This window comes from Aspergillus lucknowensis, assembly GCF_044049455.1.
Source record: "Aspergillus lucknowensis strain CBS 449.75 chromosome Unknown BJX67scaffold_69, whole genome shotgun sequence".
Taxonomy (NCBI): domain Eukaryota; kingdom Fungi; phylum Ascomycota; class Eurotiomycetes; order Eurotiales; family Aspergillaceae; genus Aspergillus; species Aspergillus lucknowensis.
The window spans coordinates 15,117-42,561 of NW_027263613.1; the positions used below are offsets into that span (position 1 = coordinate 15,117).

Below are 27,445 nucleotides of genomic sequence, written 5' to 3' on the forward strand. Positions count from 1 at the left end.
AGATGAGGAGTTTGTTAGATTTCTCTCGCTTGTTTGACTTGGCTTGTGGATGATAGAGTGACATCGCCTTACTAGTCTCTCATATCTGAAGCTTGGAAGTAGGTATGATGAGGGGAATGTCATGAGAGTGAAAATTGGCTTTAGAGTCAGCTTGCTAATGATAGTGGTTTTGTTACTGTGTATGATTATCATGGTAAAAATATATACAATATGCATGACACTCCGGAAGGACTGGGCACGTTTACACCAGGTCTAGCGCCATATGCAGGAAAAATGTATTGAAGTTAGATAATACATCGAAGGGAGGACAGCCACGGGGTATTATACGGACAGACGGGAAGTAGAGGAGAAGAGAATTAAGAATAAGCAACCTCATAATTTCGAGGAAGTAGTAAGAGCCTTCCGACGGGGCGCCCGCGTCGAGAGATCAACACCGCTCTCCGGAACATGGTTTTCAGCGTTCTCGAACAGCGTCCGGCCAACCGTGTCGGACATGATAAGCACCCTGGAGGAAACGGTAGCTCCATCTCGACGGTTTTTACTGCATCCTATTAGCGAATAGCACACCGCGGGGGTATTTGGGAGCCTACCCTTCACGCCGTGACTGGGAAATCAGCTCCATAAAGTCCCAGAGGCGGCCTTGGGGGAGGAGTTTGCCGGTCTCTGGATCTCGCACCGGAGTCCATTCAGGGGCAAGCCTCAGCTTCGTGGAGGCGCGGGCCTCTTTGCTTTTCGCGACTATGATGATGCCTTCCTCCGCGAATCGGTCGTAGGAGTTCTTCAGGGCTTCTTTGTTGACAGCTTCAAAGTATGAGAGGTCTCCCTGGTGATATAGGGTTTTGCCGAGCTGATACATATTAGTGGAATTCTCTAAAGATGCCCGTGTACGTACCAACTGTGCGCTGCTTTGCGCCCTGCTCATATCGATCCATGCGTCCTTCGGTCCGCTCAGAGGTGGGGTGAGACCCAATAGAGATACTGTCCCCAGCCATGACGCTTCAATAAATGGCCAGATGAGGAAGCAGTAGAAATCGTAATTTTCCCGTCCGCATTGGCGTTCAGTATCTGAGAGTTCGGCATAGAGTGGAGCTCCAGCAGAGTCCCGCGTAACGGAGATGACTTGGTCTTTCTCAAGCACCCGTAGAGTGTTCTCCAAGTTTGTAGCTAGACCGTCCGGAGGGAAGATAAATTCACCACGGAAGAGCTGATCGAGTTAGCGGCCATCAAAACGGATGAGAGCGTGACATACCTGCGAGAGAAACGAGACATAGTGCAAGAGATCCCCAAAAGCAATCCGCTGGTGGGAAGGCCCACCACCTTGTTTCACCCTCGTATACATTGCTGCAGACACAAGCGCTTCGGTGATGAACAGATGAATCGTCATATTACGGTAGAAGGAAAGCTGAAAACGATCCACAGCGAAGTACGTCGGCTCGGCCAAACCAGCGACTTCTCCTACAATCTTCGGACCCAGAACATCAAGCGCGCGGTCGACAACCACCTGAGTCGGATACCGATAAAAGTGCGCGACACGCCCACCCTTGGCTCGCACGCGGTCACAAAGCCAGTCTACCCGCCGGACAAGCTCCGCCTTACCAACCCCACGTCCCCGCAGTGTCAACAGGACTGTCCCGACTAGAGCCGTAGGCATCATCACGGAGACATCGTTGATATCGGAAAGTACCCGATAACCCAATGATCTCAAAAGGCGTCCACGATCAGCGTGGCTGAGTTTGAGTCCTTTCCCTAACTGCGGTTGGTTGGATAATCTCGATAATTGTTGGCTGATGAATTCTCTTAGGCTCCACGGTTTATGGAAGCGAACATCCACTCGGCCCAGTTTCAGGGACAAAACGGATGAAGACGAAAGGAAATCGGCCAAATTCTCCTTCTGCTTGGGCTGTCCGAGAAGCTCGCTAATATAAGATCTATACAATGTTAGAACCCACGGTCGACATCAAAATAGCGCTAGGCCATACTCAGTTTCAATGACTTTGTCGTATTGTGTGCTGACAGGGCAGATAACAGTGTCTTCAACACGACCTGAGAGTAAGCTGTCCACGATAAAGCTAAGAATCCCAAACTTCGGCGATAGAAGCTTCCCTGTTCGCGATCGGCCACCTTCAATGAAGCATTCAAAATTGTGGCCTTGTTGCAAGATTGTATCGATATAAGCCTGAACGACGGTGTGGTATAATGGATCATTTCCGAAGCTTCGCCTAATCCACATCGCGCCTGCATGTTGTAGAAACGCGCCGACTAACGGAAAATTCAGGTTGTCGCCTGCCACAACGACCGGCAAGGCAATTCCTAAACGGTAGCAGATAACTTGGAGAGACACGTAGTCAACATGCGATTTGTGACACGGCAGGAAAACGATCGACTGCTTCTTCTTGGCCGCTTCCTCCGCCACGGCCCTTAGTCGCAAAACTTCTTCACTAGAAACGTGAATACCTAAAAGAATAAGCATCTTAAACAAATGATGAGACCGCCAAGATAAGCTTACCCTGATGATAGGCCCGGGTGAGGAGCTGCGTCGCGAGGTAGTACGCAGCGCGAATGAACCTCTTGCTCTCCATCTTGCAGATCATATTGTCCAGCATCTTATCAACGACCTCCTTGAGGTTATTCTCCAACTCATTCCGGCGCTGTGTTCTATTCCGAGCGAAAGGTCCCGTCTTGATCTGCAGAAGCCCTTCCTTCTCCTCAACGGCCAGTCGCGCTTCCGAGAGCTCCTGGACCTTGTTCTTCAGGATTGGACTGGCGAGGATATGCGATTTGATCCGCTCCGAGAACCCAGAGTAGTATATTGGCTGACCAACAATATCGTCGTAGGCGCGCCATCCAGTTCCGGACGTCATGTATAAGCTTACTTCGCGCAAGAAATCGAACGGTTTCTCTCGGAAACGGGCCACATTGTGAATGAGATTGCGTTCGGTAATCCCTCCATCTTGGGGTTCCAGTCCTCCAGTATATCCGCTGGGGTGTATCGTGACCTGATCGCCGACGATTTCGAGATCGGGGGCCGATTCGCCCACGGGAGTCTTCTCCGACGGCATCGTCTATAGTCGAGGGTTTCGGGGGGGGAAGTGGGAGAGTGAGCGGTTGTGAGGTTGTAGGGAGGGAGGGGAAGCTCGAAGGAAGCTTTCAAAGACCGAAGACATGGGAAGAGGAACAGGCCATAACATAACAACAGAGAACCCCCCTCTCCGCAGCTGATGCTAAATTCCCAACAAATCGCTGCGATCGACCCCATCCGCTGCTTGCCCCAGACTTTGGCTCCTTCGGCCCCGTCCTACCTCGGATGCGCGTCACGTGGGGTTCCATCCGAACCGCGGCCTCACGGCGGTTACTGCCTGGTTTCGCAGGCATTCCTGGGATACTTTCAACGCACAGTTGCTGGCACGCGACTAATCTTTTCGCCTGTTTACAGAGATCTTTTTCACGATGACTGTATACGATTAAGTCTTATTGCGTCCCTCGACACCCCTCCATGTTCTGCCGCCGTCGTGGCCATTTCCGTGGTACGATCTGAGCTTTCGTCACTGTGCGGGACACGATTTGGTGACTCCGCGGCAAACCGAACTCCAGGATCACCTTCCTCACCACCACCATGTTTCGGCAAGGAAGGCAATTGTCGAGTAAGGCCCTGTCTCCTGCGCCGCCTCTTGATGACACGACCTTCTCTAACTCTGTACTCGCAGTTGCCGCATCGCTCTTCAGATACCCCGCAGTCGCCCCCTCCTCACTCCGTCACTACTCCTTCGAAGTCTTTCGCGATGTCTCTCCCCTCCGAAAATTACGGCGCGACTTGCTGCTGTCGAGGAGAACCGTAGGCCTCGTGCCTACAATGGGTGCTCTTCACGAAGGACACCTCTCCTTGATACGACAAGCCGCAGCAGAAAACACAGACGTCTTCGTCAGTATCTTCGTGAACCCGACGCAATTCGGCGTGAATGAGGATCTGTCGAGTTATCCGCGGACTTGGGACGCCGATGTTGCGAAACTGGAGCAAGTGAATGCCGAGCTTACCCGTGAGAATGGTGGGCGCATAACAGCTATTCTCGCCCCAACGTCGAAGACAATGTATCCAACTCTCCCTCCTTCCTCGGAAATCGACGGTGATGGCTCGTTCGTGACTATAACGCCGCTATCGAGGAAACTCGAAGGTGCATCTCGTCCCGTGTTCTTCAGAGGCGTGGCGACGGTGTGCATGAAGCTTTTCAATATTGTTGGCGCCGACCGCGTTTATTTCGGACAGAAGGATGTCCAGCAGACAGTTGTTATTAAGAGAATGGTAACGGACTTCCACATGGATACAGAAGTGAAAATCGGGCCGACAATGCGAGAAGACGATGGGTTGGCTATGAGTTCCAGGAATGTATACCTAGGAACGCGCAGACGCGCAATCGGGCTCACTCTGTTCAAAGCCCTCAAAGCAGCCGAAAGCGCATATCACTCCGGGAAGTTGAACCGCACTGATATACTAGATCCTTCGACCAGCATCACGAAGGATGTCCTGGCGAAACAGCAGGCTCTATCACCGTCCGAGCGTGCGCTATTCGAGGTTGATTACATCTCCCTCGCAAATCCTGATACACTTGAAGAATTGGAAGCCGTGGATCCGGCCAAGGGGGCGATCCTAAGCGGTGCTCTCAAGATGGCTCCTCTTGAAGAGACGAACGCCGGAGAGGATTGTGGTCTTGGTGATGGGAAGGTTCCCGTCCGATTAATCGACAACTTGATCCTGAAGCCACTGTAAACGCATCTCAAACAATTGGAAGAGACGAACCTACTTACATGTAACTACAGCTATACATATATTGCTTCCACAATCCGGTGGGGAAGCTTGTACAATACACTACCTCCGAAGACTCACTAGTTAGGAACATTCCCAAGTTATTCTAGAACTGGAAACCCAAGCCGCACTCAATCTTAAAAATCTAAAATGCCTGCAAGGCTGCCCCTTACCATCCTTGTTTCCGGACATAGAACCTCTTCCTAAAAAAGAAAATAGGGCAGAGAAGGAGGGCTCGGCGAAACATCGGCCCGCGAAAATTTCCCTCCCGCATCATCTCATCCCATCATCCCGCCAGACGACCAAGCCTAACGAACCAGCAGTCCGAGCAGTCCCTGCTCAACAACTCTTCGTTCAAAATGGCGGACGACGGCATGCTTCTAAACTTTGCCCTACCAAGCAGCGTCATCGCCCCCGAGACCAAAATCAAGGGCGGAACGTGGCGCGACCGGCTTAGCGTGAAGAAGATCGCTCAGCACCGGGCGAAGAATCCGAAGAGGGGCGCAGGCGGAGACGGAGACGGAGAAAAGAATAACGGTAACGGTAACGAGCGGAATCCGAATCGTATACAGATCTCCGGGGGCGATCGCCCGGCGAAGAGACAGAGGGTTGATGGGGAGGGTGGGTTTCACAGGCGGGGAGGACAGCAAAGTGAAGGAGGAGGAGGGGGAGGAAGGAAACAACATTCCGGACAGGTTGTGTCGTCGTTATTCTCGAAGAATCCGCGGCCCAGGAATGCTGTTGAGGAAGGTGGAGAAGGGAAGGGCGAAGCCGTTGAAGACGCGAAGCCGACGAACGCACCGCTGATCGATGGACTTGATACGTTTACGAATTTGGGCTTGTCAGCGACACTGGGGGCACATTTGCTTACGAAGTTGGAACTCAAGGCGCCGACGGCGATTCAGAAGGCGTCGATCTCGCAGCTGCTGAAGGAGGAGTCGGATGCGTTTATCCAAGCTGAGACTGGGTCTGGGAAGACACTGGCGTATCTTTTGCCGCTTGTGCAGAGGATTATGGATCTCTCTAGGGCGAAGAAGGAGGGAGATGACAAGGGGGAGTTGAACGTTCATCGGGATAGTGGGTTGTTTGCGATTATTCTTGCGCCGACGAGAGAGTTGTGTAAGCAGATCTCGGTTGTTCTGGAGGGATTGCTACGGTGTGCGCATTGGATTGTTGCGGGAACAGTGATTGGTGGTGAGAAGAAGAAGTCTGAGAAGGCCAGATTGAGGAAGGGGTTGAATATCCTTGTTGCGACGCCGGGGCGGTTGGCGGATCATCTTGAGAATACGCAAGCCCTGGATGTCAGTAACGTAAGGTGGTTGGTGCTGGACGAGGGGGATCGGTTGATGGAGCTGGGATTCGAGCAGGAGCTTCAGGGGATCATTAACAAGCTTGATGCACGACAACGGCCGAGTCGGATACCGGGCGTTCCTACGAAGAGAGCGACGATTCTATGCTCGGCTACATTGAAGATGAATGTGCAGAAGTTGGGAGAGATTAGTCTGAAAGATGCGGTTCATATCAAGGCTGATCCTGCTGACGAGGACGGGGATAAAAAGACCGACGACGACGAGGATGTTGCCTTCAGAGTGCCTGCGCAACTCAAGCAGTCCTACGCTGTTGTCGCGTCGAAGCTCCGACTCGTTACGCTCACAGCCTACATGAAGCGAACGTTCATGCGAAAGGGATCCGTTATGAAAGCCATCATATTTGTCTCCTGCGCCGACTCAGTCAATTTCCATTTCGAAGTCTTCACCAGGAAGATACAAGGCGAAGAGGACGGAGCTGAGAAAGGGGAAGGGAGCGAAGAATCCAGTGACACCGAAGACGCAAAAGAGAAGCCAACACCTGCCTCCGCCGCCGGGACAATCGCACCCGCAACCGCATTCTCGAACCCCTCCAACGTGGTGACGATGTACAAGCTCCACGGCTCCCTCCCTCAACACGTCCGAACATCCACGCTCTCCTCATTCGCCAAGAACCGCGAACCCTCCGTGCTAATCTGTACCGACGTCGCATCCCGTGGCCTCGATCTCCCCAACGTCGACCTCGTCGTCGAATACGATCCGGCATTTAGCGCTGACGAACACCTCCATCGTATCGGACGTACCGCGCGTCTTGGACGCGATGGTCGCGCACACATCTTCCTCCTCCCCGGGTGTGAAGAGAACTATGTCGATATTCTGAAGCGCGGCTATCGTGACGGCGGGAAGGCATTAACCCGGACAACAGCGGATGAGATGCTGAAACGTGGGTTCGGCGGAAATATCGAGTCTCAAAATAAAGATTGGGATGATAAAGCGACGGAATGGCAGTTGGAACTCGAACGATGGGCGCTGGAGAATCCCGAGTATCTTGAGCTGGCCCGACGCGCGTACCAGTCTCATATCCGGGCTTATGCTACCCACGTCGCGAATGAGCGACATATTTTCAATATCAAGGAACTTCACCTGGGGCACCTGGCGAAGAGCTTTGCCTTGCGTGACCGGCCAGGGAAGATCAACGTCCCGGGTCTTCGGCCTGGAAAGGAAGATACGAAGAAGGATTTCAAAGCGGAGCGGAAATCAACCGGCGGAAAGAAGAGAAAAGCCGAGTCGGGCTATAATGGTCGTGGTGGCGATGATGATGATGTTCCCACTGCAACAGACACGAACCTTGCGGCGCAGAAGATGCGAGCCAAGATGAAGGAGCAGATGGCTGGAGCGAGCGAGTTCAATCTCGCGTAGTCCATGAATAAAGCGGTTGCTTGCATATCTGTAAATAGCGATGCATGACTCAATAGATATCCCACAACGAGATCTTTCCGTCTTTCGAGCCCGCGGTCAGCCAGTGTGTGTTTTGTACTTTCTGGCTTCGCTGACGTTGGACTTGAGCAAGTGAATAGTCTTTTTCGTTGCCCTGTAAGACCGTTCCCCCGTCACGGCTCCCTTCTCCTTCTAGGGGTTGATACTGGTCCGTAATTTGGACCTGAGAATCCGTTGGAGACGAGGATGATACGTCCGCAAACGCAACGGCATAACACCCCTCTTTATGCCATTTCAACACGGCGAGTTCCTTCATCGTCTTACACGAATAAACGCGTACCCGAGAATCCCAACCGGCCGCCGCAAAGATCTTCCCATCTGATCGAATACTGAGTCCTTGCTGCCCAGCATGTTTCGTATGGACACTCTTCAACGGCGTCTCACTCGGCAAACTTGACGATCCAAACTTCGGAATAGGGTGTTTGGCAAGTATCGCATCAGCAGACGATGAGAGAAAGTACTCTTCGGACGGAGCAACGTCAATCGACAACGCAGGCTGCGAATGAGGTCGGGATGAGTAAAGTTTCTCCCACCTCCAGTCCCCACCATTACTCCCATCACCTGAAATCTCCTTCCGTCGAAACGCCGCTCGGCATCCGAAGACCATTACATGGCCGTCTTCATACGCAGAGGCTACGTAGAGGTCGTTTGGCCCTGAAGACGCGATTAAATGAGCAGCCATAACCATACCAGTTTTAACGGTGGGATCTGTCGGGATTGTACAAATTCTCCGCTCTCTTGGTAATTGGAAGAGGTCGATAGCACCCGAGTCTAGCGCGTTCGGGACAGCAATGAGGGCTGATGAAGGTGGAATTTCGCCTTTCCCTTCTTCCCCGGGCACTGGGTTGGGAGAACTGATGCCGCTGAGGGAAAGCATAGAGAACGCGCAAAAATTCAATGCGTTCACGGGGAGGGAATGGATGAGCCAGGGCTTAGTTTGAATCTGACCCTTGCTTGACGAGCCATTCTCATCAACAGGGAGCCTCTTCGATAGAATCTCCTCGTCCAGAACTCGGAACCTCCAAACGCGTAATTTGTGATCTCTTCCGTGTCTGTCATGGCATTAGTGGATTCTAGATATGGGTCGGGGTACCGCCGGGGCGACATACGTAAAGACTTCGGTCAAGCAGCCATTCCCGAGGGTGAATCCTTTGACTTCAAGGACGGCGCCTTCGTGTGCCTTCCATACCGCTACCGGTCGTTTGAAGATGAGGTCCCAGACGACGATCCACCCGTCTGCATCCCCAGAGACTAGTCGGAGGTTGTTGTCGAAGATTTGCAGTGCATGAATAGGTGAGGCATGGCCGCGGAGGACGTACGTGGGGGTTGCGGGCGGCTGGCTTGGGGTGCTCATTGGAGCAGTGAGTTCGGAATTGAAGCAAGAGATGTAATATATTATGATGTGGGGTTATTACATTGTTTGACGGCTTGATATGGCTCCCGTTTCTTGGTTGTTGGAGTTGGGAGCGAAGGGAAAAGATGATGGGGCTGTTTTGGTGGAGGAGCGGGATCTTGGCGCCACACTGCAAAACACAGCCTAAAGAGAGGCAACTTTTCGCTGATTATCTTAGGTAGCAATGATATTTGGGTTATCAATTATACAAACGTCAAGTGATGCATTCCATAAAATTCAACCCGGGGTATAAGTACATGTCGATTCCCCAAAACGCCGCAGTAATCAGTGCTTATATCAGGGCAGATGAGAAGGAGTAATAAATATTCAAATATATCGAAGCAGCGGCATTTGTCACTGCCAATCTCTTACAATCCATGGTAGGAAGTAAAATGGTGATCCAGGTAAGAATGACTTTCCAACGAGTCGCCATAATCGAGCACAGGGTCGGTGGTTACAGCTTGTATCCCAGCCTCAGAAAAAGTGTGGCTTGAATTGAGATCGTTGGACACCATCGCGGTATTCGCGGCACTAGGAACCGACTGGTGGCCCTGATAAGAGCCCCAGCCCCATGTGTCTTGAAGTCTTCGTTTAAGTTGGTCGGTCTTCAAACCGTTTTCATGCATGATCTTATCAAGTGTCTGAAGGACTTCTTGTTGGGCTCTCCTATCAATAATACTTTCTGCAGCAACTGCAAGCAACTGCGGCGAGAAAATTGGTATTCCCCTGATCGGATTAGCTTGTGTTCGCAGAGAAAGTTTTAGAGAGGATACACACAGGCTCCTTTCGTTTGCGATGATACCACAAACTTGGTAGGCATGATGTTGATCCTCTTGCTGCATCTCTGTGATGCATTCAAAGGGCACTGGATTTGCCTTGATGAGCATAATTCGAGAGACATGATAGAGCAGCTGGGCCAGGACTGCGGAACGTCCAAGTATCCTATCGCGAGACGTTAGGAACAGCCACATTCCCGATCATGGCGGGGTAGGACGTACCATACTTGAGGGAAAACAGGTTGGGAAGCAATCTGCCATGGCTGTAGTTGACCCAGTGGCAACATCGATTTTGGGACCGAATTTATCCAGCTTTCGCACCATTCATTGTACAAGTTCCATTCCTGGAGTCGCCGGTTGAATTCAGCGTCACCGCCACGTTGGTCACATCGCTGCGGATGAGAGACTGCCCAGAAGTCTGAAATTTTGGCGCAGATGTAAATCATGCGTTGAGTCCATAATTCTTCATTACTGTTGACACAATGGTGAGCTTGAGCGAGGTTCATGTCGACTCCCCAAGTATCGGGATCCGAGGCTAGTGTGCGGTGGAACGTCAAACCATTGAGCAGCTCCATAACTATACTGATCCAGGAACACGCTTTACCAAGACCCTGTGTGTGGGTGGACCATTGGCATTCTCTAATCAACGATCTCGCTATACTTTCACCTCGGATGCGGTTGGCGCACTCAACTGGACCTAAGACCAATGATTCGGCGACTTCGATAATGATCGCAGCTACTGCACATAGGGCCGAATCGCGGAGGGGATCAGCTATAGATTCCGACAGTATCCGAACTGCGGTACTATAAAGGCGCATTCCCTCGTCTGAGGATGAAACGGAGTTCCCTGCGCAAGCGGCAAAAGCAGCGTATAGCATAGGCTCCCGCAGGGCATGGAATGGTAGAATGCGTGTAAACTTCAAATATTAGACACAGCACCAATCGTCGCTAATAGAGGCGACTCACATGATTCATATCATCCAGTACGTCCATCCACGGGCCAATATTTTCGACGAATACTTGCATGTGTGACACTTTCGTGGGGTCATCGAAAGAGAGATGACGGTGGACAGGCCCTGAAGATTTGAAGAGCGGAATTGGCACGTTCTCTTCCGACGAGCCAGCCCTATGTATTTGGTTGCCCTGAACTTCCAACGAAGGCTCTTCTTCAGGAGGATACCTTTCGATGCCGTCGACATACTCCGAGGCTATGGCCCTCGAGTCATCTCGGAATGTTACACGATACCCTGCAGGCGGCTGAATGTAGGTTGGAGGCGCTGCGACCTGAGTATCAACAAAATTGAGCCGGACACCTCGTCTGCAAATCCTGCCTGATTTTCGACAGTTCTGACATTGACCGAGTGCTTCGTCGCACTTGAGGTGACGATCCCGACAGGTGAAGCATCCTGTACGAACTCGCCTCTGTTTTTTTATCGGGGCATCACTTTCACGGTCGGCATCACTTCCCGACATACGAGTCACCGTCAACGGAGTGTTCAAGTTTGCGCCATCCGAATCTGATGCGAGCAAGACAGGGCTGTCGGTAGCAGACTCCATCCCGAGCTCGTTGAGTTTGAGGTTGTTACCCAGAAAAGCTGCCTGTACCTGCCATGACAGCGATTTCTAGCGTATAACACCAGCGCCGCGGTCTCGTGTTCGATGCAGTTGGTGGTTGCGTACAGAGTGCATACCCTTGAGACTGACTACCAGCATTGAGGCTCTTGTGGGGTCTAGGCCGGTTGACCTTTCCTGCATCTCATAGGCAAAATGAAAAAACGCGATCGAGCCAATTCATTAAATCAGTTACTGCAGATGGACTGCTGGTTCATGCGGGTTGGTGCTGGATTGGAGATTTTCGCAGGATTCAGAGGCGCTGACCCTGAAGTTCCAAGGGCGAATGAGCTAAACCCGGAACGGAGATGGCCCGTGGGAGCAGCCGATCTTGGCCGCCAGAAGACTGCTTGACTCACGGAAACGGCCACTGTCAGATACAACCTTGGAAGATCATGGAGGTCAACTGCTCGACAGTAGAGTGGATCTGGCAGGTGGGCTTAGCGAGGTCGCCTCCTCCGCTGCTGATCGAGACGCCGAGTCCAGAGGTCTGACCGAGTTGGAGACATGCCCTGCAGAGAGCGCGAAGGTGGGTGGACCTTTGACGTGACAGGAAAAAACCTGCGATATTGCAATTAACCCCATCTTTGCTCAGGCTGCTCCATCGCCTGCATTAGTGCCACCCGCAAGTCTTTCCATAGTTTCTCCCCTGAGTCACTTGAACAGAGCACCCCTCGTTGCTTATCAGATCAACTCTCCCCGCTTCCCTCTTCTTTTGCTTTCAACTTTTCTCTTTCGCCCCTCGGCCATCGTTCCCTCTCTTCTTGGACTTGATTGATCTGTGATTCTGTTGGGTCAACGGTTCACTCTCTGCGCTTCCCTAGCATGACTGTCTCTCAATTTCCAGAAGACAAATCTTCTCAACCTGATGTTACCGAGTCCACTCCCTTGCTGAAGGATGCCTCAACGCGACACCAGCCGTACACCGGCAAGGCAGGCGAAACCACATCGACAGCCGATGCAACCAGTTCTTCGCCTGACGAAGATGCGGCTTATCTCGGTCTCGGTAGCGTCACTGTAGCCCAAGCACCAGAGGTAGACACGAGCCTGGAAAGGGTTCTCTCTGCTGCGTCTGCAAACAAATACCTACCACACGATTCGGAGGCTGGAGGCCCTCGAACTGAGCCCAAATCTGACTACGCCGCGCGGTTTCTGCATGTGACTCCCACGAGATTCTGGCTCATTTTCGGCGGTGTTCTGTTTGGGTACATTATCGGATTCTTCGACGCAACTTTGATGGCTTCAAGTCATCCTGTCATCACATCTCACTTCCACGCGTCAAATTCAGCTTCGTGGCTTTCCACGGCGTTCTTGTTGACATCGACCGCCTTTATGCCTCTCTTTGGACGCGTGTCGGATACTTTTGGTCGAAGACCTGTCTATCTGTTCTCGGTTGTCGTCTTTTTCGTAACTACCGCATGGTGTGGGATGGCGCAAAGCATCGGAAGTTTCATTGCTGCTCGTGCGTTCTGTGGCCTCGGCGCTGGAGGAGTCTTTTCTATGGGCATGATTCTATCCAGCGATTTGGTCCGAATCGAGTATCGTGGCATCTACCAATCCTATATCAACCTCTGCCTCGGTGTCGGTGGTTGCTTGGGCATCGCTTTCGGTGGATACCTCTGCGATCAAGTTGGATGGAGAGGTGCGTTCTTCGTGCAACTGCCATTTATCTTTCTCTACTTCCTGATCGCGGCCTTTACTACCCCAGCCGAACTTGGTCTACAGACACAGGTCCACGACAGAAAGACCTTCTCACAGTTAATCAAGAGCATTGATCTTGTGGGCTCGGCGTTATTGATTATTGCCGTTACTGCGTTGATCATGGGACTTAATCTGGGCGGTAATGTCTTCCGCTGGTCTCATCCCCTGGTTATCTCGTCTTTGGTTCTGTCTTTCGTCTTAGGTCTGGTCTTCATTTTATATGAGAGACGGGTGGAACGAGCGGCCATGCCAACCTATTTGCTGTCCCAGAACCCCCGCGCGGGTCTCATCTTTGGAAACTTTTTCGCAAACATGGCATGGAACACCGTCATTTTCAATGCCCCGTTGTACTTCCAGGCGGTCAAATTGGCGAGTGCAACGGAGTCAGGTCTCAACCTTGTCTCAACTACCTTGGCTTCGACGATTTCCAGCGTCGCAACTGGATTCCTGGTGACTTGGTCAAGACGACTCAAGCCAACAATTGTTCTTGGCTGCATCCTTCTCATCCTAGGGGGTCTTGCTGCAACCACAGTTGGTGCCCACACCCCCGATATAGTTGCCATGATGTGTGTCTCCGTTACAAGTCTTGGTTTAGGGTTCTCTAACCCATCCGTAACGGTCGCTATCCTAGCCACCAGCGATCAGGATGAGCAGGCTGTGGCCACGACAACAATGGGACTTTTCAGAAATCTAGGATCCGTGATGGGTGTGTCGGCTAGTAGCTGGATCTTTCAGAATACCCTCCGCTACCAATTGGAGGAGAAGGTGACAGAACCTGACAGGGATATCGTGATTCAGCTTGTTCGAAAGTCCGTCCATGCCATCGCGAATCTTGATCCCCTCCACCGGAGCCAAGGTACGCGCTATTTCTTCCCTACGCCCATAACGAGATGGCACTAACCGCTTCTCCAGTGATTGATTCTTACGCGGTAGCGCTCCGCCTGACCTTCTTCTCGTCTGCTATATGGGCTGCTATTATGTTCGTTCTGCATGTTGGGGTTCGACTCCCTCGCCTTGGTGAGAAGGCCTGAACCGGTAAGTCCGCCTTCACAGTACGGCGATTCTCTCGTATGATCTACAGATTGCATTTCAGTTAGCGAAGACGTGTGATTCAAAAGTTTGGCATAGAAGAAAAGTGTCATATAAAAGTCAGCAAGTATATAATAATCTTTCGGGTAAAACTGCTTTTACTTCTAAACTTACGATAGTTTTAAGCAATCTTTTCACATGCCTACTGAGTACTCAGTAGCGGCATTAAATATCTCGGGACTACTACCAGATCTCGGAGACCACCGCTCTTTCCCCCCAAGGGACCTTCCAAGGTGGTTCTGAGTCGTGCCTTCCCTTTTAGGGGCAGGGCGAGGGCTCAAACCAAAAGGCAGGCGTAGTCCTTCCATGGTGCCTTCCTTAAACGAGACAGCGGGACACGAGTCGGGTAGTTTCCTGGACCGGAGATATGGGAGGAGTGAGAGCTGTCGCTTCCGCACAGGGTTTACCAGTGCTGGTATCACCGAGGTGCATGGGAATCCCATGACAGGAACTAGTATTAGTGCCATCCATCAAACATCGTAAAGTTTGGTATGCATCGGATCCGTTCCCCACGGTGACCGAGGCCTGGAGCCGAGCTGATGGTTACTAAACGAATGCGTTACCCGAGCGGCAAACCCCGCCTGATAGGGCGTCCTCGACCTTGATTCATCCCCATGCTTGTCCTGCGCTTCCATATCCTAGTATTTACTTCATTCTGCTTGGCCTAGATATATACCTCTGTTTCTGACCCCGTATTCTCAATTAAGCTTCAAAAACTTGGAACAATTAACTCCGAGTGTGACTCACAATGCGCCCCCCACTTCGCATCGCAGTGCTAGAATGCGACACCCCAATGGAAAAAACCAATGCCAAATATGGTCCCGGGTATCATGGTGTATTCAAGAAGCTGCTGGAGGAGAGTGCACATGCCTTGAACCGACCTGACCAGCTGGATCCGCAATCGGGACTTGACATCTCCCGGTTCGATGTCGTGACGGCACAGGAGTATCCGAATCTGGAGGATGTGGATGCGCTCCTTTTGACAGGGTCGAGTATGCCATCTGATTTTATTCTAATTGTCATGCAGTATCTGTAAAGTGTAGGAGTCAGTGCTAATGAGCGTGCCAGAACACAACTCCTTCGAAGATCACCCCTGGATTCTCAAACTGGTTGAGTTCACGAGAAAGGCTCTTGAGGATTCTCGCGTGAGGCTTCTGGGGATTTGCTTCGGGCACCAGATCATCGGTCGTGCCCTGGGCGTCAAGGTCGGCCGGAACAACGCCGGATGGGAGATTGCTGTCTGCGATGTTGATTTGACAGAAAAGGGGAAGGAGATATTTGGTGTCGAGACGCTTGTAAGCCCTCATGCCCTTTTATCATATGCTCGCCTGTATGCATAAGATGATGATCGCTAATAGCTCTCAAGAAAATCCAACAAATGCACCGAGATATTGTCTTCTCGTACCCTCCTAATGTCATCCCCCTCGGTAGCTCGCCTCGCTGCGAGGTCCAAGGGATGTACCTGCCTGGGAAATTCATTGCGGTTCAAGGCCATCCGGAGTTTAGGGGGGATATCATGACTGAGATTGTGACTGCCCGCGCCAAGGCGGGTGTGTTTGATAAAGACCAGGCTGAAGATGCATTGCGCAGGGCGGGCAACCCGCATGACGGGATTCCTATTGGTGTGGCGTTCTTGAAATTCCTGTTAGAGTAGATTATGGGTCCGAGGATCATCTCTACGCCATACATAGACTGCTCAATCCATAGATTATGCAGAATACTGTGATTTGATGTCAACCCGGGCCATAAGCCGGAGTCTGCTGAAGGAATGGTATCTAAACACAACAGCATAATATGCATAAAACGCCCGAACGAACCTCAGATCTCCACGCTTCACGAACGCCCACCCAAGTTTTCTCAAGCTGATCAAGAGTCAACCACTCGCTCTAGGATCCTCCCTCTCCAAGAACGTCGGATCAACATTCACCCTCCTCTCAAATTTGGTCCACCAGTCCTGGAACGCCTTCAGCGGCACAACCTCCTGCCCTCCCCCGGACGGATCCGACCCGGCAAAGCTCGCGAGGAAATTAAACGCATTCCCAATAATCCGCTGCGCAAGCACCTTCGTACTAATCCCCTTCTGCTGCGTCTGCCGCACAAGTTCCGTACTCCCACCAGATTTATTATTACCACTCTCAGCCTCCAGCGCAGCAACCTGCGGCGCAACAACCTGCACCGGCTCAATCGATATCCCCAGCGTCACAGCGGGACTACTATTCGCGGCATTCCCTGCCGCCGACGCATCATCTAGCATCTGGTCTTCATCCTGTGCCTCTGTGCGCCGCGGCGGGGTGACCTTAAACACAGCCGACGGTGTCTCGTTCGCGAGGGCGCCGATGAATTGGAACTCCGCGTCGGGGTATTGGATGTAGATTGCGGCTGCTGTGTCTTGCGGGAGGACGGTTCCGGGGAGGAAGAAGACGACGATTTCGGAGAAGTACGGGGTGAGTGGGAATTTGAAGGCGAATTTTGTCGCTTGGCCGGTTGGTTGGGGGTCTATTGCAACGATGTCTGTAAGGCACGGGCGGCCCGGGAGGATGATCGAGAACATTATTGTGGGGTAGATGTAGAGGATCGCGGAATTGAGGCGTATCAAGGTAGATTTTCACATGGATTGTTTGTAGGTATGTAGGTATTGGCCTTGTAGTTTGGTATATTATAGTCACGAGGCGCGAATTGCTTGCATTTTAGGAATCGAGCTGCTGCGATGTTCTCGAATTCTTGGAGGTTCTGGCCGTTTCATGGAACCTCAGAGAACAAAGAGCTTGGTGACGGCATCGTGCATTGCCCTTATCGATAAGGGCTGTTGCGGGTGGCCATAGAGACCACTGATGCCATATGTCCCGTGGCTGTTTTCCCTTTTCGAGAGAATCTCTTCTGTCTGTCAACCTCATCTCCATCACGTCCGGAAATCCTTGGTATTGACGATTTGGTTTTTGGTGATATGGCTGTTTCGGCCTTCACTACACACAAATATGCATCGGAACAGTTCGTTGGAAGCTGTGGTGATATTCTATTTGACCTCTCGCAGGGGGAAAATAAGTCTGCTTGATCAAGAACGTCGAAACGGCCGAGTGGTTCCTTCCAAAAGGTGGAAGGAATGCTGGTTAATCTCATCATGACGCAGCTCTGAGAGAAACTGGTGAAGAAACCTACTACAAATGTCATATCCGCCCTGTTGCGATGTCAACCTGGGCCGCGCGAGCGGACGACGAAGAGGACGTACCTTATACATTCTGTAAACTTTCCACCCAAGACTTAGAAGCCAGAAGAACTACGGCACCCACCGTGGCCTTCACAGAAGCGGGCGCCTGCCCCTCTGAATTCTTGATATGGCGATCTGCGCCACTATCAAGCAAGAAGCTGAAGATACGCTTCCTGTTACATACCGCGTGGTGAAGCAGCGTCCGTCCATCCTTGTCCCTGGAATTTATACCGGCAGCAGTCTTCATACATGGTCTGGTTTGTCATCCGCCTCTCATGTTTGGGATCCCTGCTTCTGTTGATACTGCTAGCACTTGGTGCCGTAGAGCCAACAAGGCATGGTGGCAGCTTGCGTACTCGATACCGAAGATCTGCTGCAAGAGCATCAGCAATGCACGTCATGAATGCTGCTTATTGGGCCTATGTCAGATGATGATTTGCCAGGCCCAACGTAAGTAAGTAATTACGTGAACACTACTCCAGTAATGTGATGCTGATGTCGGCTCTTGCGCTTCTTCAGGAATCAAAGATGACTTGGTTGAACCTGAAGAATGCTCCTTGATGATTGCATATCACTACCAGCATCTGCCCCTGCTCACAAACTCGCACTTGCACTCGCACTCGCGATGCTTGCAAAGCGGTTTCAGCGTGCCCTTTAAGAGGCCATCATTCTCCGCATTATGCACTAGATAAGGTGCTCTGATCTCATCAGACCCCCGGGCAGTATTACAGATTGTCCCCACGATGTAGGCAGCACCCTCCCGTCATTGGGAGCCCAATGTCGGTTAGACAAAGTCCGCAAGAATAGCTCGAATGGATGAGTTATGAAACAAAGGAGAACGTCGTGAATATCGCACAGTCAACCCCCGTGTCAAGACTCGAACTCCCACTACGAGAGAGTTTACCTGTCATTGCATTCTTCACCTGTTGGAGCCATTTTCACTCTCCCCCGCCTAGCTGGTGTGAATGTACGACGACCGGGCTGGCTTATTTATACCTCGGTTCTCCCCCGCGAGATCCTGAACCATCTTCTCTTCTTACATACTTTCCACATAAGAGTTGGGGAAATTAGGAGAAAGTTAGCCAAGGGCGAACAGTATCTTCATGATATCTCTCCACCGGTTTCTCGACAGACCTCGAGTGTTTGACCTTACTCTATCTGTGAGCGACGGGTACGCCATATGGGCACGACGATGGTGGAAGGCAGCCCGTACTCGCTCCACTGCGGTGGTGGAAGTGAAATCCCGTTTTCACTTTTGCTGTCAGTGTTTTCAGACAGCATCAAAACGCTTCGATCCGAGATGGGATAACGCGATCCTGGGCCGTATTTCCGTAGCAGAACCGGATTCGGCCGCCGGCCTAGAGTCTATTCTCGCTGCCCATCGTCGTGAGCATGGGGCCGATGAACTACACGTTCTGTCGGTTGTTTTCGCTTTGGTCTCGACAAAGATCCCAAGAAGTGCCCACCCACGGTTTTGATAGGGGTATAGAAATGCTGATCCCAATATCAATACCGTGGATGGCAAGACACCGCTACACTACGCCATGAAGAACGGACATCAAGAGGTAGTGAAGCTAATAATTGATAATTGTCACCCTCGGGTCTTGAAACAGGCCTGTGACAAGGTTCTTAGTATGCTTGAATCCCACTATCTTACAGCGGTCAGGGCTCAATATACATTTGTGGGTACAATACTGCACACAAGCCGCGCCGCTTACCCTTTAATCCCTGGCGTTGCGCACTATGCGAATGGCGCGAAACCCGCGTACAGCTGCGTTCCCCATGGCCTGAAAAACGGCCATGGCTCTTTAGGTGGATGAGTCGAGATTCAGAACCCTGACTCGAAACGTGGCATGAGCTCCCGGGTAAGGTGGGAATGCTAAGCCCCCGAGCTGTGGCACTAGACCAGGCGAAATCGCCCATATATATCCCATCTGTTTGGTTGCCTTCTGGAGCCGGAGCAGCGTAATACCGGCACAACCTACAATTTCGGTCGGCCCGTCAACATGGAGACAATGCTCGCGCAGATAACGAGGAGCGTCATGCTGGTGACAGCGCTAAACCACCGCAAGCCTCGACACCGATGCGGAAGACAGGAATTTTCTTTCAATCCCTTTCCAATGGTATACTCGAAGCAACCTCCAAAGACCTTGTCGTGTCCAAGGAAGTGCAGTTGCGGCATCTACTACTCCCTATCACACGGGTATACTCTGCCTTTGGTGGAACCGGGTTTCACTGATACATAGTTGACAATCATTATGTCTCATGGTATTTGACTCCTGTTCAAAAGTGCGGGTGATGTGAGTTCCAAGGTTGCATGCCGCATATGCAGTTTCTGGTACATTACTAACAGAAACAGTGTAAAAGGAGGGACAAACGCTCCTGCCTCGTTGCTCGGGAGGTTACTGTGTTGAACTGCTCAGATATGCCTTCTCCTGGGGGACTAAAGTCAGTAATGCGTGCTACAAAGAGTTTTGGGGTCGTCTATCCATGTTCTGGTCCTCAGAAATAAAATCCGGGACGGGGGAGACGCAGTCCTGGGCAGGGAGCGCACGGAAATCCTCCCTAACCTCATTATGCCTCACGCCCACTGTACACTCAAAGCGCATAAAACCTACCGTACAGGACGTAACCGATCTACATGACGAGAATGCCGCCCTTTACACCCGAGCGACTGCAGGGAATGGAGAGTCATCGCGTAGAACCAACGCGCCGGATCGTCTCCATCGACTTCGATGAGATGATTGCTAGATTCGAAATTCAGCTTTGAGGCTCACATGCGCAGCCCCGGGATCTACAAACATTAAAGGGCAGATCTGACATACAACAGACATTGCTATTCCGTCGAAGAACGCTCGACGATGACCACACCCGGAATCAGTAGCTTGTTTTCTCGCCTGTTTCAAGTGCGCAATTACTAACCTAGGCGATGAAAGGTCACGATCAAGCAAATTCTGTCGAATTTCCTACAACGCGAAAAGCCGAACCTTAATCGCGAAAATCATGCAATTTCGTGGACATGGCATTGCGGCAAGGATGTTTTTCAGGTTTATTCCTCTAAGCTTCAAAGCATGAACATGTTTGAGGAAGTAGAACGCTGGGGTTCAGTAACTATTAGGATTAGAAGTTGGTTAGAAGAAGCAGGCTCTAGCTTTATTTCTTATGCTTTAATGCTATGTAATTAACTCTTGCCCTTGAAGTTAGACTATCTAAGTTAGCATGGAATTTGGTACTTGGTGCATGTAGTTAGCTTAAATCTTGGGGATTACCTATACGTATTATGGTAACAATAGACTTCAGTTGAACGTGTCCTATGGTAGCAACTTCTCCCCTAAGAGCAGGTCATGTCCACAAAGCCTTCACGGTCTCTCTCCACTCAGATAACACAAACCATCAAATTATCCCACGAAAACAACGTCCTGCGGATCACCGGAGAAGCTCTGGAAGTTGGCACAGCCAGGACCAAGACACAATTGGATCTTGCATTCAAAAAAGTGCTTGGTCATCAACATCTGTCTGGAGAACAAGATCTCGTGATTTCCCAACAACAGCTCACGAATATTGCGGAGAGGATCTGGAGACATCCATGGCTTCATGTACTTCAAGCTCGAAGGTCTGGCATGCCTCTCAGCAACATGACTGCAATTACGTAAAGTGTAAAACTATACCAATCTCCTCAGCTCCTATGCACTTCTTACCCCAATTTTCTTAAACTCCGCTGTCGTCTCCTTAATAGCGACCTCAACTGGAAGTCTCTCCATTGAACTCGCCCCAAAGAACCCGTGCAGCCCGCACACCCTCTCCAGCACAAACCTTGCATCCTCCGGCGCCGCAATCGGGCCCCCATGACACAACAGAATCACATCCTCCTTAATCCTCACAGCTGCATCCCGGATCGCCGAAATCTCATCAACACACTCCTCCAACGTCTTCCCCGTCTTTGCCCCAATCAACCCAGACGTCGTCAGACCCATATGCGCCACCAGGACATCCGCACCCGCTCTCGCCATCTCCTCCGCCTCCTTGACATTAAACACATATGGCGTTGTTAAAAGCCCCATCTTAACGGCACACCGCACCATCTCCACCTCCTTGTCATACCCCATCCCCGTCTCTTCCAGATTCGCGCGAAACTGCCCATCAATTAGCCCCACGGTCGGGAAATTCTGCACCCCCGCGAACCCCAAATCCCGCAGCTGCACAAGGAACCGCGGCATGTCCTTGAATGGATCTGTGCCGCACACACCCGCGATGACGGGGGTGTCGCGCACAATGGGAATCACCTCGGAGGCCATTTCGACGACAACTTGGTTGGCGTTGCTGTAGGGCATTAGACCTGCGAGACTGCCGTGTCCGCCCATGCGGAAGCGGCCGCTGTTGTAGATGATTATTAGGTCGGCGCCACCGGCTTCGACGGATTTGGCGGAGAGGCCGATCCCTAGGATGGACCGGTTAGTTGTGTCCATTATTTACTGTGAGTGAAGAGGGACTGAATTTACGGACCGGCTCCGGCTCCGACGATAGGTTTTCCATTGTTGATTTGACTGCGGAGGCGGTTGAGAATCTCGATGCGAGAGGTGGGCGGTGCCATACTGAGGGTAAGAAGGTGGTTGAGTTCAACTGAAGTGTGGAAGAGAAGTGAGGGGGAAAGACAAAGTGTGTTCTCCGAGTATGAAATCATCGTGCATCACGATACCTACCCCGCAACATGGCCGAAATAGTAAATACTCGTCAAGTCGCAGCAGCTGATCCAAGCCTGGCATATACCCACATATCAACGCAAATAAATCGTGATCCGAGTCGTTAGTGATGCCACACATCCTGCTCCTAGGAACCCTCGACACCAAGCGCGAGGAAGTGCGGTATCTGTACGGCCAGCTCCAGCAGAACTCCACTCACTTCTCAACACCCATCCAAATCACCCTAATCGACTGCGGCTGTCGGGAAACCAAAGACGACGCTATCACAATCAGCCACACCGATCTCATAACCAAGTTCGCCGCCGGCAAAGACCAGCCGCGCTCACCATGGACATTACCACGCGGCCAAGCCATCGAGTACCTCGCCGGCTGCGTCACCCAGTGTGTTGCCGAGATGCTTAAAACGACACCAGTCCATGGCATAATCGGCACAGGAGGCAGTGGAGGGACTAGTTTGATCTCTACCGTGATGAGAAACGCTGCGCCAATTGGCCTCCCCAAGTTTATTGTTAGTACTGTTGCATCAGGGAACACCGGGCCCGTTGTGGGTGAATGCGATATCACCCTCATGTACTCGGTCGTGGATATCGCAGGGTCCAACCGCCTCCTCCAGGATGTCATGGGAAACGCAGCTGGTGCAATCTTCGGCATGGCGATGGCATACCAACGCCGCCTTGACCAGGAACGGCTCCGTAAACAAGATGAAAGTGACCAGCAGGAAAACAGGCAGGTAAAGAGTAAGAAAACTCGTGTCGGAATTACCATGTTCGGTGTGACAACACCGTGTGTGGACCGCGTACGGCGCCACCTCGAGGACAACTATTCCGTGGAGGTCTACGTCTTCCACGCCACGGGCCACGGAGGGAAGGCCATGGAGCGCCTGGTGGAAGAGGGCCACCTAGATGCCGTCCTAGACATTACCACCACTGAGATCTGCGATCTTGTTGCCGGTGGAGAGATGAGTTGCGCCCCAACCCGCTTGGAGACGGGTTTGCAACGTGGGATCCCCAATATCATCTCCGTCGGGGCCACGGACATGGTCAATTTTGGGCCCATGAACATGGTACCGCCGCGGTACCGCGAACGCAAACTGTTCGTTCACAATCCGAGCGTGACCCTTATGCGTACTTCAGCAGTAGAGTGTCGGCAAGTTGGAGACTTCATCGTCGACAAGGTGGTGCGGCTGGCCCGGGACCCTAGCATGGTCGAAGTATGGCTTCCTGTAGGAGGGGTCAGCAGTATAGCGACGGAAGGATCAGTGTTTGCAGATCGTGACGCTGATGCGGCCCTCGCAGATACCCTACTATCTGGGTTGAAAGACAGCCAGGTCCGAGTGGTATCGGATGAGCGAGACATAAACAACGATGGGTTCGCAGTTGATATCGCGAACCGGCTGATGGAAATCGTAGCGAAATTTTCTGGACAGAAAGCAGCAGAGTAGTGATCAAATGAACGCTGATCAGTCCTAGCTACAGGGGCATTTATTGAGCTTCGTGCAGATAAATCGTAAAATCCTGCGGCGCAACCGTGAAGCCGACGACTTCCCCATTCCAGATACATTATGGGCCCCTAATGCTGACATTTGTGAGCCTTCGGACGCCCCGGGCCATGCCACGAACAAACAGGCGGTATAGCTTCCGATGTTCATGGAACAAGCTCACGGTCCTGCGGAAGTTGCGTCGGTGGTACCGATAATGTCGACCGGTATGGTAGTGGTCCCACGAAGCATTTCACCGATGGAAGCAAGGGTGGCTTGTTAGACACGTTGGGAACGAACACCCTTGCCGTTTCTAGCCCATCGGTAGAAGAATCACGGCCGCATCCCTCTGGATTCGGAGGTGCCCAGTCTGCGACCGAGTCTACAATGTGTAGCACACGGCATGCCTCCCGATCGAAGTGTCGCAATCGAAAGAACCCCGCGTGTGCCGTCTGGAAATACACTCAAGTTGCTGCCCGTGGAGGTCCTCGGACAAGCGCAAGGGCTCGAGCAGAACTATCCCAATCGTTCCTTTCGCCGTTGATCCCGGCCGTTTTGTGATGCCGAAGACGAGCTTTTCCGGGAATTAGCAGGCAGAAAGCTTGCATGGGAACAGGTTGAGGAGAAATTCAGCCAGAGATTCGCCGGAAGGAATGTGAAATCACTGCGAAGACGTTGGTCGAGGGACCTGAAATTCACAACACGGAGAGGTTCTGAACAGCTTTGTCGCTGCACTACAGGCATCAACAAAGCCATCGCTGGGGGAACGAGATAGTAAGCAGTAAGATACACGACGCGTTTGAAATATCGACCATATAAACCGCAATTATATACTTGACCTATCCATACTTCCACTGGAGCAGGATGCTCGGAAGTATGATAGGTAAGACCGTGCTGCAGAGCGTCGCACGACCAAATGTGGGAGCACGCAAACCATCGGCGAATCAAAGATGCAGAGAACTGGGTTATTGGTCCGTCTCCACCAACCTGGGAGATACTTAGTTCAGGAGTTCGTTAAGTAATCCCGTCAGCAGCAGAACTTCCAATGTGGTCGCTTTTTTTTGATCCCTCAGAGCAAACGTTCAAGTTGTCACTGCATCCGACATCGGTACCCATGCACAAAGGCAGCCAATCATCGAGCATCACAGCTCAGTCCCTGGGCCTTTTTCTTTTCTGACGCTGCCCATTGATTGCACGTGATCTGGTCAGCTATCCAATCAAGAGGCCATTCCCCTGCTTCGTGGTGGGCGGAGGGAAAGAACAGCAGTTGGTGTCTTCACTGGACTCAGTTTCCTGGGACTCTTCTCGGAGTCATCAGGCTAGGAGAGCAGGAATTCCCTTAAAGCCCACCAGCAGGAAGTAAAACCGTATCCAAGGGACAGGTTTACTGACCGAGCGCAAGACGTCTCTTGGTCCTTCCCAGGCACACGAACACGCAAGGCTCATGATCTCGAAACCCCGCTCGGCTTCGCTGCGCAGGCTTCGGTCCAGCAACACTGATGAAGTTAACATCGACAAGTTCTAACAAATCCTGACAATAATTCGGAAGAGATTTAGGAAATCCTCAGACTCCGACAACTTCCGTCTCCAAACCTGCTGCATCTGGACAATAAGACTCCTTGCGTTGGTTGAGTGAAGTGTATATCATTCCATTTCAGACGATGGGTGCAGAACCATTGATAACCACGCTGCGATCGGAACAATCCGAGTTCTATATCCAATCCCACCACCATAACCGACGAGAGTCGTTCGGCGATTGTGCAACAGAAAACCGAATCGAGAGCCTCAGTTCTTGGTCCATAAAGGGCCTTCTAAGTCGCCGACTGAGCCGGCGATATCGAGTACTTGAGCGAGAGCCGAACAGACTCCGGAAACGCTCTTCGGTCCAATAGTTCGAGGAGGACAAAACACATCGACCGCATTCCTTTCACCTTCGTGGCGTTAAACTATTGCCATGAACTCTGTACAATCCGGACCAATCGCTGCCACGTGTGAACGTCCGGGTCGGGATGAATGATTCTCGCTGCAAGTCCGTTTCCGAAGTGTCTGTCTACCATTGGGCAGGTTTCCCATTCTTATCGACCGATACCCTTTTTTTCGTCAGAATTTACAGTTGTTCTGGGTGCGGCATTTGTTCCAATTGATCATTATCATGTCCAGTTCCTCTCCATATTTGTTCACGTGGTGCAGCTTCCATAGGGCATCTGTCCGCATGTTGCGTTAAACAACAGTAGAGGAACACTTGCGACTTTACCTCCATATCGGCGTTGGCCAACGCAGCGTGGTAGACAGTTTGAACGCCGATGATGACTTGTGCGATTCGTTTTGAAAGGATCTGGGCAAGGAATCTCGTCATTCGAGTCCTGTAGAAAGATATCATTTCACCGCGGTTTGCGACTTAAAATGTCACTCTCGCACGAAGAAGAATCCAACGGGTTCCTAGGAACGGCCCGCATGTAATAATTGAGGACTCTGCAGGATGCGGAGCCTAATGGTTCCCATCCAGTCACAAAGGACCCTTGCCAGCGCAACTCGACGTGGTGCCCTACAAGCACAACCCCAACCCCAAGGCTTCTGCATGCTTGCACCAAACAAAGAGCATCCGGACCGACCCTTGCTGCCACTCCACACCATCAAAGGCCCCCGGAGTTTGCGCAAGTCAAACTATCCTATCACGTCCCATCCATTTTTGCGGTAAGTCCCCGTAGACCCTGATTTCTCGCTCAACAACCGCCAAGTCATACCCGTCGACTACATAGTATGAGGGAACTGTCGAGAAATTAACACGCAACTCGATTCGCGACGAATATCTCTCGGCGCCCTGAACACATCTGACCTGTATTATCCGCTCGTCACCAACCAGTGCCACCGCATCCATGTGCAGTAATCAAGGTCTCTCGATGCAGCCCTCTTGGAAACCCGAACATCGCCCACCAATGGATGCATCATGAAAAATGATGAGAGGTGATTTGTCTCGAAGAAGACAGGTTCCCCGCCGCCGCGAAAATTTGCTTTTCGCACTGGGCTTGTGGGGTTATATCGCGCCACATGCAGAACCCTAGCGGCGCTCAATAATATATAGATGCAAGCAGCAAGAGGGCAACCAACGCCTGTTACGAGTAACCCAAATACCGCTTGAGAATCTCTTTTGCATCATCTCAAATAACTTGACTATTATCAGCCCAAGGGTTTCAATCCCGCCTGGATGAATGGTGGGAGTTATCCCCGAAAGTTGTGGAAGAGTGGGAAGTTTATGCTGTGCTTTTCAATGCTGACATCCACCGAGTCCTTCGCGCAATTTTTGTCGTTTCCTGTCTCCATCTCCCAATACAAGCGAGCAACGCCCAACTCCGCTCGGACTCTCTCTCCTGAAAAAGAGTTTCAGACGATGGCCTCTTCAACTCTTGAAGTGCACCCCCCAAAAGGCAAAAGAAGACAGTGCGCTGGGCAGTTGACTGTGCCATGTGATACAGAATGCTGGGGATGGAGCGAATCAGGCGCGTCCCTTTTGCAAATCCCATCGGCCAACCTGCTGGCGATATCAGCGCGTGCTATTGTATTTAATCGCCCTCCTGTATTCGTATTACTGCTCCTGTCGAAGGATGGACGAAACTGAATGGACCGTTTCTAAGTATGGAGCGAGTTTGTGGAGTCCGGCAGGGGGAATCATCGACATCAGTGGCCAGACGGCGTCGAAGGCAGGTACCAAAAATGCCCTTCGATTGGGCTTCATCTGGAGTTCCTCCACTGAATGACAAAAATTTTCGGGATCATCGTCCATGGTGAAGATGAGATGAGATCCCGCAGCTGGAGACGATCCGTGATCAAGGCGTCGAGATGAAGAGTCAATTCTGCGCGTGCCTCTCAAGAAACTTCCCACCCGATCCCACT

The 27,445-nt window shown here is 51.7% G+C and overlaps 10 protein-coding genes across 10 annotated transcripts; 5 read left to right on the forward strand and 5 right to left on the reverse strand.

The window, feature by feature from the left end:
* Window positions 1–149: 149 nt before the first annotated feature.
* On the reverse strand, window positions 150–3,254 carry BJX67DRAFT_366488 (lysophospholipid acyltransferase family protein). The gene is made up of 6 exons (XM_071030410.1): window positions 2,507–3,254; window positions 1,980–2,454; window positions 1,250–1,928; window positions 893–1,204; window positions 591–847; window positions 150–541 (listed from the first exon to the last, which is right to left on the reverse strand). The coding sequence occupies exons 1-6, from the start codon at window positions 3,057–3,059 to the stop codon at window positions 373–375; spliced, it is 2,445 nt and encodes an 814-aa protein (XP_070881297.1). The 5' UTR covers window positions 3,060–3,254; the 3' UTR covers window positions 150–372.
* Window positions 3,255–3,376: 122 nt separating this feature from the next.
* Window positions 3,377–4,954, forward strand: BJX67DRAFT_366490 (pantoate--beta-alanine ligase PAN6). Its single transcript, XM_071030411.1, has 2 exons — window positions 3,377–3,641; window positions 3,705–4,954. Exons 1-2 carry the CDS (start codon window positions 3,614–3,616, stop codon window positions 4,760–4,762), a joined length of 1,086 nt encoding a protein of 361 aa, XP_070881298.1. The 5' UTR covers window positions 3,377–3,613; the 3' UTR covers window positions 4,763–4,954.
* A 135-nt stretch (window positions 4,955–5,089) lies between these two features.
* dbp7 (putative ATP-dependent RNA helicase) lies at window positions 5,090–7,549 on the forward strand. The gene has a single exon (XM_071026920.1). It carries the CDS (start codon window positions 5,158–5,160, stop codon window positions 7,522–7,524), a length of 2,367 nt encoding a protein of 788 aa, XP_070881299.1. The 5' UTR covers window positions 5,090–5,157; the 3' UTR covers window positions 7,525–7,549.
* Window positions 7,549–9,121, reverse strand: BJX67DRAFT_297810 (WD40 repeat domain-containing protein). The gene is made up of 2 exons (XM_071026921.1): window positions 8,712–9,121; window positions 7,549–8,654 (listed from the first exon to the last, which is right to left on the reverse strand). Exons 1-2 carry the CDS (start codon window positions 8,954–8,956, stop codon window positions 7,574–7,576), a joined length of 1,326 nt encoding a protein of 441 aa, XP_070881300.1. The 5' UTR covers window positions 8,957–9,121; the 3' UTR covers window positions 7,549–7,573.
* Window positions 9,122–9,172: 51 nt separating this feature from the next.
* On the reverse strand, window positions 9,173–11,433 carry BJX67DRAFT_297834 (Zn(II)2Cys6 transcription factor domain-containing protein). The gene is made up of 4 exons (XM_071026923.1): window positions 10,738–11,433; window positions 9,994–10,688; window positions 9,773–9,937; window positions 9,173–9,721 (listed from the first exon to the last, which is right to left on the reverse strand). Exons 1-4 carry the CDS (start codon window positions 11,326–11,328, stop codon window positions 9,364–9,366), a joined length of 1,809 nt encoding a protein of 602 aa, XP_070881301.1. The 5' UTR covers window positions 11,329–11,433; the 3' UTR covers window positions 9,173–9,363.
* Window positions 11,434–12,087: 654 nt separating this feature from the next.
* BJX67DRAFT_297827 (putative MFS multidrug transporter) lies at window positions 12,088–14,210 on the forward strand. The gene is made up of 2 exons (XM_071026922.1): window positions 12,088–13,939; window positions 13,996–14,210. Exons 1-2 carry the CDS (start codon window positions 12,208–12,210, stop codon window positions 14,112–14,114), a joined length of 1,851 nt encoding a protein of 616 aa, XP_070881302.1. The 5' UTR covers window positions 12,088–12,207; the 3' UTR covers window positions 14,115–14,210.
* Window positions 14,211–14,760: 550 nt separating this feature from the next.
* On the forward strand, window positions 14,761–15,936 carry BJX67DRAFT_297872 (type 1 glutamine amidotransferase). Its single transcript, XM_071026925.1, has 3 exons — window positions 14,761–15,164; window positions 15,241–15,467; window positions 15,539–15,936. The coding sequence occupies exons 1-3, from the start codon at window positions 14,921–14,923 to the stop codon at window positions 15,824–15,826; spliced, it is 759 nt and encodes a 252-aa protein (XP_070881303.1). The 5' UTR covers window positions 14,761–14,920; the 3' UTR covers window positions 15,827–15,936.
* Window positions 15,849–16,920, reverse strand: BJX67DRAFT_297867 (OPI10 family protein). The gene has a single exon (XM_071026924.1). The coding sequence runs from the start codon at window positions 16,721–16,723 to the stop codon at window positions 16,046–16,048; it is 678 nt and encodes a 225-aa protein (XP_070881304.1). The 5' UTR covers window positions 16,724–16,920; the 3' UTR covers window positions 15,849–16,045.
* Window positions 16,921–20,793: 3,873 nt separating this feature from the next.
* Window positions 20,794–21,968, reverse strand: BJX67DRAFT_391285 (TIM-barrel enzyme family protein; the record flags this gene model as incomplete). Its single annotated transcript, XM_071034764.1, has 2 exons — window positions 20,794–21,815; window positions 21,881–21,968. 2 exons carry the CDS (start codon window positions 21,966–21,968, stop codon window positions 21,061–21,063), a joined length of 843 nt encoding a protein of 280 aa, XP_070881305.1. The 3' UTR covers window positions 20,794–21,060.
* A 218-nt stretch (window positions 21,969–22,186) lies between these two features.
* On the forward strand, window positions 22,187–23,518 carry BJX67DRAFT_375335 (Tm-1-like ATP-binding domain-containing protein; the record flags this gene model as incomplete). The annotated part of the gene is made up of 1 exon (XM_071031678.1): window positions 22,187–23,518. One exon carries the CDS (start codon window positions 22,187–22,189, stop codon window positions 23,516–23,518), a length of 1,332 nt encoding a protein of 443 aa, XP_070881306.1.
* Window positions 23,519–27,445: the final 3,927 nt, after the last annotated feature.